Raw genomic sequence first — 12,742 nt, forward strand, 5'->3', positions numbered from 1 at the left:
AAGCGGGAGGCCGGGCAGCGTCAGCGACCCCCTCTGAAGCTGGAGCAGGAACCAAGAGGGTGGCTGCTTCGGCGACACCCTCGAATGCAGGAAACAGGGGGAGAGGGGCAAGGCATCCTCGCCGAGCCCCTCAAAGTCAGGAAGGCACTGGAACCAAGGCGGCATCGGCGCACAGGCCGACTCGCTCCGAAACAGGACCTGGAACCAGAGCAGGAACAGACACAGGGACAGGGACACAGACAGGCACCAAGGGGGTGTTGGCAGGTACACCACCGTGCCCAGTCCGGAGGGCCTGTGGAGACTGCATCTCTGAAACTGGCTGAGGCGGCTGCAGCCGGCATGATGCTGGCTGAGGTGGCCGCTGATGGGCTGCTGGCTGAGGGGAGAGTAAAGGAATCAGACTTACCCCACATCCCCCTGACTGCGGCTGCAGGCCATGTGTAGAGAACCCTTTTCTGGACCAAAAGAAGAGGTGGTGTAATCAAAAGGAAAGTGAGCAAAAATTCCAGGAATTAAGAAAGAAACAACAGGAAATTAATGACTATGAGGAAGAAATGCTGAGTTTTTTAAATGCTGCAGAGGATTTCTGTAAAAAGGCAATAAAGACAGGCAAATGAGAGGAGACTGATCAGGAAGGAAGCGCAGGGGAAGAGGAGGCGGAGCCCAGACCAGAGCTGTCACAGAAAACTGTGCAGTATAATCTGAGGCCCCGCAAAGAGGGAAATACATTGCAGTTACCCCTGTTACAAACCCCAGTGGGAGTTCAATATAAACCGTTTAACTTCACAGACACCAACTGTCAGAAACGGCGCGCGTAATGCGACCAAAAAGTGTTTGGTGAACTCATTAAATGGCCAGACAAGGAAGTGATGAACAAAACCGTCTCTTTAATAAGAGAACTAAAACTAAACAAAACCATACAAGACAAGGTGAAACACAAAACTCACGGTCGGTATCAGTCCCAGGTCAGAGCCAGCAAACACATACATCCAGGGGAATCCAAAGTTCGTTGTCCAAAAGAGAAAGTCCGATAATCATACACCGTGGCAGTCCGTAACAAGTGGGCAAGGCAGAATAGAATAGTCCGAGGTAACAGTCCAAGATTAGAAACACAAAATACCAAAACCGAAGAAAATGCTGGAAAGTCAGAGCTGGGGTCTAGAACAATCTGGCAGCATCTTTGTGGGAGGACGCTGCCTAAATAGAGGTGAAAACAGGTGCAGGTAATAAGGAGCAGGTGAAACTAATCTGAGTAAGGAAGAAAGTAAAAAGACCTAAGCTATGGTGAAACAAAACAGGAAGTAGAATCAAAATAAAAGCCTGACAAGAAACAGCAGAACCGAATCGTGACAGGGTGTGGTGTATGAATGTTAACACTCTGTTATAATTCTTTAGTATATTACTTGTGTGGTGTAGAAGAGAATTATTTATGTAGAGATACTGCTTGCAAACCAATGATGGTAAGATGATGTCATGGGGTAGGACTGGATAAGTCTGACTTCTTCCTACTCCATTCAAATATGTACTAGGTATAAGCAAATTGATATTAGATTAGCATTTGTTGGATATGTGTAAAATTATGTGTGTTGATATATCAACTGTCTTTACATGCTTGAAAGAATAAATAAATCAAATCAAATCTTTGCACTCCATATACCCTCTCTACAAATACCACAACAAACATTATCTTGACAGAGAGGGGTAAAAATAGTTTTGAACTTGTTCTTCAATTATTGCAGAGTTTTCCTCTGTGAGGCAAAAAAACCTTTGCCTTTTTCTTTGCATCAGGTTTTATGGAGACTAGTACAAAAATGCTTCTACTGTTGATGTCTTGCCAGTCAGTGTTATTCAGGGAGCAGACTCTTATATCTTCAAATATCCTAAATATCTGTACAGCATTATATAATGGATGTGATAGAAATTACATTGAGTTTAATCTGATTTAGGACCTCATTCATTAAAGTGCTTGTTTTTCAGAAAGTATTGAACCGAGACTGATCTTAAGGACTACGTTTTTAAAAATTTATAGAAACTATTGTTTGTGTGCCCTTAATGAGCACTTGGTTAAATTTGCATTCTACAGAACTGTTGCTTTTGCCAGTTATCTACAGTAAGTCCTCACACCAGTCACTAGACCTTAAACAACCCTATTTTATTAAGCTAGATGTTTAGCCGATTCTTTAAATGTCTTTTCTACTGGGCGTCCTCAAGACTGCATTGATCCTCTTGGGTACATTAACCTATCAGTGTGGTAGGCACTGCGCATTGTGATTAAGCACATGGATAATATCCACGTTCATCACTTAGAGGTCAGAGAGAGGCAGCTGCAGTAAACCACAGAGCACAGCATGGCGCAAAGTCCATACATTAACACTGATGAGAAGGAGTTCGTGCTATGCCATATCTATCGTGGAGCAAAGACACCTTAACAAGTGTGGCCGGTGGTATCGTGTGGGCAATTAAGCCTGTGGTGCATCAGGGTCCAAGGTATTGATAGGAACATATGGTTATATAAGTGAGGCGAGGGGACACGGAAATAGCCAGCCACTGAGGTGCGGTGTGTTAAAGTGTGCTGGGCGCTTGTGGCGCTGGCAGGCTCCTTGCCACGTTTCCCATTGACTTTCAACTTGACGAGGAAGGTCACAGCAAGGTGTTTAGAGCAATCTCCACAAATTGTTGGACTGAGGCTTGATAATCTCCAAGGCTTTAATGGATCTCAGATCTGTTTACCAAGTGAGTGCACCTTACAAAGTCATTTGGCAATTGTTTTACCCTCTAACATAATAATAGAACTGAAATAGGCTTTTTGATCAATGACATCAGTGATTAAGTTGATATATTCAATAAACACAACAACCTTGAGCCTCATAGAATTACTGTGTGCATTTATGTGTGTGTGCCTGTGAATTAAAGCAAGAGGTAGATGGTCTGTTTGTACCGTACTGCTGGATTGTACAGAACAATTCATACTTTTTTACTGAAGGCATTCATTTGCATTATATCTGATAAACAGTTCTGAAAATGTTTTTTGGGTATGGTTTAACCTACTGTATAGAATATTTGTGAGTCTATGTCTTTGTAGATACATGACAAAGTGCTTAATGTCTGTTCATTGGTGTATGTTTATCCCAAACTCTCCAGCAGCTGATTATAGCATTGAGAGTAACCAGACTTAAAAAGCCTAAAGGGCTGACTGTACAGTAGCTTTAAATGGGAAGGAGGAGGATATGCAGTGTTCTGTTCTGTCTTGTCATGTGTAAGAATTATTGAATTTTTACCACGGCAGGGCAAAGGAAGGAGTGAGTTGGAGGAGGAAAGGGACCCTGGTTTCTCTGCCTCAGAGTGGATCTGAGGGCTGTAATGCTTCCTCTGGTCTACTCTCAGGCATTAATGGTTGAATGGATGGGTTTGGACATGCCTGAAGACTCAACCAGCCTCTAGATTCACTGCCAGCAAAACTCCACTGCCTGCCTCTTAAGCTCAAATAAACACTGTGGTTACTGCCCTCCCAATAATATGAACAACTCCCAAGTGGGAAAAGCCTTTTTCATTTGTAGCTCATTTATCAGATAGTTATGTGGCTTGCTAAGACAGAGGCAAACCAAAAGTGAGAGCGGGAGACAGGGAGGGGGGGAAATGACTACCATAAAACCAGGCTTAAATAATTTCACTTCTACTGCAACAACTTTGACAGGACAAATGAGATTCTAATATACACATTATTTGAGGAGCCAATAGCTAATAGTTACAGATGGTTATTGCCTATAAGATTGCAGGAGTTTACTCTCCCAGGCTGACACAAGGAGAGGGGGAAGGCGGAATGAGCAATATGGTTTCATAAGTCTTTAACAAGAACTACTTATGACTTGTTACGCCGCATTGCAGCTCAGATGCAGTCATGAAATATCCACCCTTTGGAGCCTTTTAAGACAGAACTCCTTTTTTTCTGCCATTTCTTTATCATCTTAATTTCACTGCAGCATTATCCATAATTCAGCATGATTTTTCCTGGCCTCCTTGTATTTCTCATGAGAAAAAAAAGTTTGGGGATGGATTCTCCCTAAGTTTCATGTAAAAGTGTCACATTCTTAGGCGAACAATGAGAACACTATTACAAGACTTGGCAAGGAAAAGCCTCAAAGGCCTTGGCACAAAAGCCTGTACAAAATGAGCAGATAGAAGTGCAAACTCATTAGCTTACCAGGTTTCCAATCACTGCATTTTTTTAATATGCTCATTCTGCAGTGCCTCATCTTATGAGAGCCATTTCACATGACTTCAGAAGGTACAGTTCTGTCTTAGTACCTGTGACTGATTTTTGCCAGAACATGTATGGTGACATATGGCTAAATCTAAGAACTCCTCTTGTCTTTTTAATGAATTTGGCCCTGAACTCACACCACCAGAGCATGGCATCCGGCCTTCTGTTTCCAATTCTTTGAGAAAAGGCTGCATTGTTATATATGGCCACTCACCGCTCTCAGACTGTTTTGTGCTTTTGCTACAGTGTGACCAACTTCCTTCACCACACTTTCATCAAGCACTTTTGAGAGTGTGAATGTATCTCTGCCCATCCAATACACAGCTAAGAGACAGCTGGGATATTTCCCAAATGGCATGCAGTACACCACAGAAACAATACTTGACTTAGTGTTTAGGGGCAGAGGCAAATGGAAATTCGGATGAATCGGCCAGTGTGATTTTGCTTCAGCTTGCACTTACTGCTTGGCAAATTTGAAAAGGCCAAATCTGAAATAGTGTTTCAACCTTGTAACTGGTAGAGAGTGCTTTATATTTTGCATCACAATGCCTGTAATATCACATAATATCAAAGCAATGTTTGATTACACAAAAATCTCAAATCCTCCTGTGAAATAACATCTTTGTTGATGTAAGTGAAGCTCTTTTAGCTGCACTGGATTCATTACATGAAGACATATTTGGTATTTGGTCTTATTTACTTTCTGTAAACCCAACTGGATGGCTTTTGCTTCTGCCATATCAAGTATTTAATCTGCAGTTTGAGTGCTATGATTGCACTCAGTCCTGGATTCATTTTGGTAAGTGACTGGATTCAAAACTGCAGCTAGATGCACATACATTTATTTCACCCTGGCTATCAGTGTGCTCCACTTTAAATCGTCCCCTGGGTGCACCATATGGAAGACATTGAAAGATAGACTGCTGCCATTCGAGATTGTCTTTTTTTTTAATGTGCTGCCTAGCACAGTGATGTAGGTAAGCTATTAACCTATTATCCCATTAAGGTTCATACTTCAGCATTCATTTTCAGACAGTTCATCTCCTGCACCATTTCATCTTGTTCTGGAACAAGCTCCTCTATGATGCTGCACTACCCTCCACTGGGGAACTTACAGGCAGAGCCAGTTCCATCTTTCTCTTCTTCTCTCTGTGTCTCTATAACCGAGAGGACTGCTGTGTTTAAGGAATATAAACCAATCCAGTTTTTCTAGACTTAAAATCTTACAATTCATTGAGAAAATATATTGACGTGCCTCATTGATATAGCTTAAATTGACAATGACAGCTCCCATTTATGATTGAGGCTGTTTTGTGGAAGTGTGCTGTACTAGAGAAGACTGTTTAACTTTGTGCATGGCAGAGACAGCCAATAGCCACAGCTGTTTGATTCGTCTAAAAGACAGTACAGCACATTATGTAATGCAGTTTTGCATCAGCATTAATAACAGGCAATTGTGCAAGCAACCAGCCAGCTGGGATTGGTTTATATAACTGCCAAAAATTGACAAATAAAAGTGAAATAGGCGACCTTTTCCTGTAAGGAGCAGTTTCACACACGCATGCACACACAAACCATAACTTATAGACAGTTTAACAAATTGCTAAAACATAATTATAATATTGCTTCCAGTATGTCATATTGTTAATCTGTATAGTTTGGCTTACATTCAGGTGCTGTATATCGAATTCAATCATTGGTGAAAGCACTCTCACACAGATTCAACGACTTAAGCCTGCATGCATAAAGAAGATGGAGAATAGCTTTGAGTACTTTGTATGTACAATTTACATAATGGCTTTAATTTGAGTACACCCATTATTATTCCCAGTGGATAGTTCAGTCACCTGACTAGACATGCCCACAGTGTGCATAATGTATATAGTGGATAAAGGATCACTAAAACAAATATGTTAACAAAAAATGTTACATTAATTAACAGACATTATCATCAAATGTGTGGGTGTATTCCTAAGAGGTATATGATAGGTCAGAGCAACATTCATTCATTCATTCATTCATCTTCTACCACTTAATCCCTGAACAGGTTCGGGAGGGGGGGGGCCGGAGCCAATCCCGGCCGGCAATCGGGCAAAGGCAGGGTACACCCTGGACAGGTCGCGAATCCATCGCAGGGCTAACACATAGACGAACAACCACACACGCACTCCTATGGGCAATTTAGAGACACCAATCAACCTAAGCTGCATGTCTTTGGACTGTGGGAGGAAGCCGGAGCACCCGGAGAGAACCCACGCAAGCACAGGAAGAACATGCAGTCTCCACACAGAAAGGTCCCGGGTGGGGCCCGAACCCGGAGCCTTCTTGCTGTGAGGCAAAGGTGCTAACCACTACGCCACCGTGCTGCAACATTCCTTATGACAGTGTAATAAACAAAAACTAATATAATGTAATGAATGCTTTCCTGTCAGCACCTCGATAGTGAGACAGCAGTTCTTCTTGAGCCATTTTGGATTTTGGCACTTAACTTGCTGGTCGAACACACGCGCAGAGAGCTAAAATTGTCCAAGGTGATGACAGCAGTCTCTATTTCTGATAACACAGTCAAGGGGCCCTGGAGTGTCATATTCAAGTATATATTTCATTCTGTGCAACTACGAGTGTACATTAAATGAATCGATTCATGCATTTGCAGGACTGATATGTACCCTGGTTAGTGATGTGAATTGTAATCACACCCCTTAAGAAGATAAACAGTCTCTGCTGCCACCCAGAGGTGTTAAGGGCAGCCTCAGTTTCCTCTTTTATTCATCATTGTTAAAAACATCAGGGGTGTTTTCTACTCAAAGACCTGCAGTAAACACTCCACCCCACCCCCCTTTTTATTCTAACAAAATGTAGCAGACAAAATGAATATTAATGGTGCCTGATTCTGTAAATGTACCCAGTCATTCATGACTGTTCGAAAGACAGAGTCAAGCTCAGATTTGAAGTGTTTCAAAACTACAGTCTTATTTTCAACCAGTGGCAGAAGGCAGTTGGAGTGTATAAGCACATGCCAAAGGGGAAATGACTTGCAATATAAATAGTTGTAAATTTCAGCTGTAGTGCAGCGTCAGTCTATTTCGGGATTTTATAGCTCAAATTGATTGAAATTATATAAACCAGGCCATGAATGACTGGCTCCACACAACAGCTCTTCAAAAGGAAAAGTAGCTCAGATCATCATGAAACCATGACCGATAAAGTCTGGTTCACCGGGGGCTGAAAGATCACTACCAACTCAGGCTGAGAAACCTGACTGCAGTAGTGACTTTTGAGCTGCATACAGGGAACATTTTATTTCACAATTTATTTCTTAGAATAAAAGCCGTGGTTGCTCGCCTTTATTTTTGGCCTGCTGAGCCTGTGCAGCTTGCACAGTCTACTTCAGATATTCCCTACTGCTTATTCACACTGTGCAACCACAGTCTTCTGATGTGGACCACTGAGCATATATCTGCAGAAATCGGAGGTTAAAAAACAGATCGGCCCAAGGGGGCAATTAGGACCAAGTCCAGCTGTGATGTGATTACTGTAAGGCCCATAAATCTGACCTTTTTTGAAGTTGCATAAACTTTAACCAGTGAAGCTAAAATTAATTTTAATTGCTTTTGGAAATATCTGTAAGCATCTCCATTATTCATTATCCATGATCCTGTAGAGGGTCAAAAAATCTGTTGAAATAAAGTGATTGTGATTTAATGAATAATCATTTAGATTATTATTAGTGTGTTTTACCTGAGGTTGTATTCATTTTGCAAATTCTTTTGTTCACAGTGACTTACTTCCCAGCATGTTTTATTTGGGTTACAGTCATACTCTAGAATCCTACTTCTAGTGTAAATGAACCTATATGATGGAGATTTGTGCATGTCTAGCTGAGTTACCGGTCTTAAATCTTAGAATCCTTTTCAGCACCTACTCCCACAGTCATTAGTCATCTTGACCACAGATGTGAAATCTATGTTCTTAGATCAGTCTGTTCACATCGCATCAAAAGCTACACTGTGCAGTGTGATAAATTAAACCTGAAAATCCTTCTGGGGAGAATTACTGTAAGAGGAAACCAAATCTGGCATGTAAGTATGACATAAGAGTTGATGACTGAAGCTAATACCTTGTACGTGTATTGAAACTGACTAATTGGCTCAGTGAGTCATTTTTTCAAGTGTAGGAGAGTGAATTTTTTTTTTTTTTTTACTAAGTGACTGACTGACACATATTATTTAAAGGAGCATGTGTGACTCAGCTGGGATAACTTGAAACCCCACCCCCTACTTTAAATTTAAGTAAATGAGTCACTAGATTCAGCAACTTTTAAGACCCCGTGAAGGTGCCTGGCAACAAAACAAAACTTTTTGGTCTGACATTATGTACTTTTCTTTAATGAGAGTAGCCTGCTACTTGATACATTTGCAGTTCTACTGCATGCTGTGGCTGAGGCTCAGCTGTGTCAAGTGATTGTGAAAAAGCTCTGCATTAGGCGACAGGCACAGCAGTTGGACTGAACCAAATTTAACTGTAGTGTATAAGTGACACCAATAGTTTTGCCTACTTTTGATTTTAGATGAAAAAAACTCAGTGGCTTTTTTGTCCTTTTCTAACAATGAACTATTAACCAGCATGTTCTGCAGGTAACATTATATGCAATAATAATGACATTTTAAAAAATAAAAAGAGAGACAGAGGGATACCATATATATGTATGCTCTGGGGATTATAAAATGGTGACCTACATGTTTGCTAGGAACTAAATTATACGGTGTCTTTGTTAATATAAGAGAACGCTAGTGTTTAATATTTATATGCAGCTTCAGCAAAGGATGACGTAAATGAAAAATGACTGCCGTGCTATCATCACAAATAACCACAAGAGGGCAGATGTGCACTACACGTACAAGTAGTCAGTGAGGAAATCAAGATGATGAATAAATCCGTGGTACCCCGGGGCTCACAGAAGGTTTTAAAAGGCGACTGGGTTAAGTGTATGAAAAGTTATCTTGGACTGTGTTGATGTGAGATACTCTACACCTTTTATCTCGCACGCTGTCCTGCCCAATACTGCCTGCATCAGGTCAGCACCATGGACAGAGGCACGCTGAAGTTCAGCACCCTGGACAGCGCCTGAGCGGGTCCCAGTGGAAGGTGACGCTTCACTCGCTGTTCACGGATGAGACGATGACTTTGTGGTGGCCCACAGATTAAACCAAGTAGTATGTCATCGAGGGGTGGGTGATAAATAAGTGCATGGAGATTGTTTAAACAATGCAGGCGTACAAAGCCATAGGAAGGAACTTTTGCAGTTTATTTTCGGAACTAACACATGAAAGGTGAACCTGTAGCACAGAAGATGCATGTAACACTTCATGCTGTCATTCTTTACTAGTACGTAACGTCCTCGCAGGGCAACACGTAATGACTATATCCACACCACAGTCTGCGTACTCATGCTCCGGAAAATATACTGTAGCAATCTGGGATTTCCTCAAGATGGACAGGGGATCAGGGGAGGAAGGACGATTTCGCAATTCCTCGCCTACTACGAGGATGTCATCATTGCACCTACGTCAGACAGGGGGTAAAAAGGGGCGGGGGTTGTTACTTAACCCTCCCTCTCGGCTGTAAATCAACTCTCTGAAAGGTGGGAAAACGTGGAGTATCCAAGGGCACCAGCAGTAACGCGGTTTAGTGTTCGGTTTTGTCCTCTCGGGTTTTACTCGAAGGAAATTGTGATTCGATCTGAAGTCACCTCCTGCCCAGACTGGTTATGGCACGTTCGAGCTCGTGACCTGGAAGCGCTGAATTTCAGTTAGGCGCAAATCACTTGATTACTTTTTAAGGTGCAATATTTGGATAATATACTAACATTAAATACCCCTTCTAGACTCCCTTCTTATCCTGTATCAACCCACTCCCATCTCATAGACAAAATGGTATCACCCTTAGATTGTACTAATATCGGTCAATGCAGCTCTAAGTATGTCAGCACTGTCACGCTTCACAAGATAGTGATAATTGGTCTTAAACGTTCATAACTGGAGAAGTGGATTTAGGTAGTTAAACTAAAAAAAATGCAATACTTATGTAGGTTACATTAATGAAAGACAGGAAAGGTGGTTTACCAGCAATACAATATGGGGCTTATGTACCAAAGTTACATCCAAAATGGAGTCCACGGGAATAAACACTAAAATCCAGCATCAAGTCATTTCATAAGAATTCATAAATGGGAGATAGTTCACAGCGGGGCTGTGTCTACTTTATTGGATGTTGATGGTGATCGTGTAATATTCCTATACTCCTATTACATAATCAACATAGTACGCCTGTGTTAACCTCGTGTCCCTTGTTTTACCATTTGACATGTACGGGTGATCAATAGTGGAGGGAGCCAATGAACGCAGGAGGAGAGGAAGAGAGAGAGAGGGAGAGTGCGTGATAGTCTCAGCCTCACTGTGAAGGGGGCCGTCCCTGTTGGTGAAGATCAGCCCCGAAGGCCCACCTAGTGATCGTTTGAAGATATCACCCATTTAGACGATAGTTTAACTCGACTGTGTGACTGACTCATAAAGAGAAGTCGAAGGCTGTTTGTAAATAGGTAAGGGCTCATTTTCATTCTTGCAGTCCTTTAACATTGTTCTTTTTAAGCATATAGAGGTCACTACCATCTGAATAGCATGCGTGTGAGCGTATTCTTTGGAAGGCACTGGTTTGCACTGTGTGTAAAAAAAATAACTAAGCTTTATACGGTATTTATTTTCGTCTCGGTTTGTAATTAATTGTGTATGGAAGATAATGCAAAAGCAAAGACATTCAGTCAGGCGCGGATGCAAACGTGAGGAATGGTCGACATCGTGAATTGGTGCATGTAGTAATGAGAGGCTTGGCCTGCAACATCCAGGATGGGACTCTGAAGGTTTGATGTCTAATGCAAGAATATAATTCGAGCTGTTGGACTCAAACCTAATCTGTTGAATCATAATGTCTCCCTCTGTGTGATCGTACAAACTCAGATTATATTCTGTGTAAAAACCGGGATCATAGTTTACATCGTGCTTCCCTTCCCCCAGCAACGACATGTAGCTCCTGCAATAATGTAATATTCTGTACAGTCTTTTAAAGGCCTGCGCGTTCGCAGTCCTGTCTTCTCGCTACTACTGTATTACAGGCGAGCGATAATCCATGAGCGCCTCCACAGTTAATCATTTCGTTTAGATATTTTTGCCTTTAAATGTTTCATGCATAGCCGAGGATGTAAAAACGGGGATGAATGCATGAGTGAACAGTAGGTTTTTACTACAGCCTGATGTCTGGGCTGCATCTGTCAGGATCTAGCACCGGAGGCTGTGCTGCCTTCTTTTACCACAACGCGATGGTTTTATGTTAGACTGATCCAGAGAGCTTTGTAGAAATAATTAACAATATGTGGCATTGAATGTCATTAATGCATATTACAAAAAATGTTAATGCAGCAGTGATGGTGACTGACAGCTCCACGGTTCATCTCTCCACAGTTGCTTGGCCAAGATGGATGTGTTTATGAAGGGTTTGTCTAAAGCAAGAGAGGGGATGGCTGTGGCTGCAGAGAAGACCAAGGAAGGAGTTGAATTTGCGGCTGAAAAGACTAAAGAAGGAGTAATGTTTGTAGGTAAGATGGTCATAAATCTCTGTGTGCAGGTTCATTACATGCATGTGATACCCAGGCCCACTGAGATTGATCATGTCCCTAACTATGTGCAAGAACAGCAACAGAACAGCACATTTTATGATCCACCATGGCTCTTTCCATATGTCGTGAAACATATGGTTAAATGATGCAATAGCTTCCTTTACTGGTTAAATAAATAGAAGAATCCCACCTCTTATTCTTGAAAACAAAATCAGCAAGCAGTATGGTAACTATAATACAGTTAGGCAGCAATATTACATATCTATGGTTTCTCTTTATCTCTGCATTTAGTTTATTGAATTAAATGTTTTTTTTTCCGGGTTGCAAAGGAGAGCAGACGTTTACTGCTCCTGTCTGTTCTACGATTTTTCACATCTTCTACATTTTCAAGTCTTTGAACAAATTCTACAACAATTAAAATGCATCCAAGAGGGAAAAGAGCTAATAAATCAGAAGCGAATGAGGATGTTTAAGCAGAAGAGGATTATATTTCAGCGGCGCAAGTAACAGAGATGTTGAGTCAGCAGAAGCAGATGTACACCGCACTGTTGAGCCAACAACAAGACAACTTCAAAAGTTTTGTGTAACTACTTATGGAGACAAATAACAAGAGACTCGACGACATGACCAGAGAAATACAGGAGATAAAAACGAGTTTGCAGTTTACCCAGCGAGATGTGGATGTGATTAAAGCAGCCATGGGTGAACAGAAAATACAAACCAAGGAAACAAGGGATGATGTCTACAAAACTTGTGAGAGTTTAATAGCCATAATGGATAAAATGGAGCATTTGGAAGTACAGTCCAAG

The 12,742-nt window shown here is 41.5% G+C and overlaps 1 protein-coding gene across 1 annotated transcript in view; it reads left to right on the forward strand.

The window, feature by feature from the left end:
* Window positions 1–10,707: 10,707 nt before the first annotated feature.
* sncb (synuclein, beta) overlaps window positions 10,708–12,742 on the forward strand; it is a 10,414-nt gene continuing 8,379 nt past the window's right edge. The window contains exons 1-2 of the mRNA XM_020596451.1: window positions 10,708–10,862; window positions 11,779–11,912. Of these exons, the coding sequence (XP_020452107.1) occupies window positions 11,792–11,912 (121 nt within the window). The 5' untranslated portion in view covers window positions 10,708–10,862; window positions 11,779–11,791. The remainder of the gene's footprint in view (window positions 10,863–11,778; window positions 11,913–12,742) is intronic.

Source organism: Monopterus albus, unplaced genomic scaffold (assembly GCF_001952655.1).
Source record: "Monopterus albus unplaced genomic scaffold, M_albus_1.0 scaffold2.1, whole genome shotgun sequence".
In the NCBI taxonomy this organism is placed as follows: domain Eukaryota; kingdom Metazoa; phylum Chordata; class Actinopteri; order Synbranchiformes; family Synbranchidae; genus Monopterus; species Monopterus albus.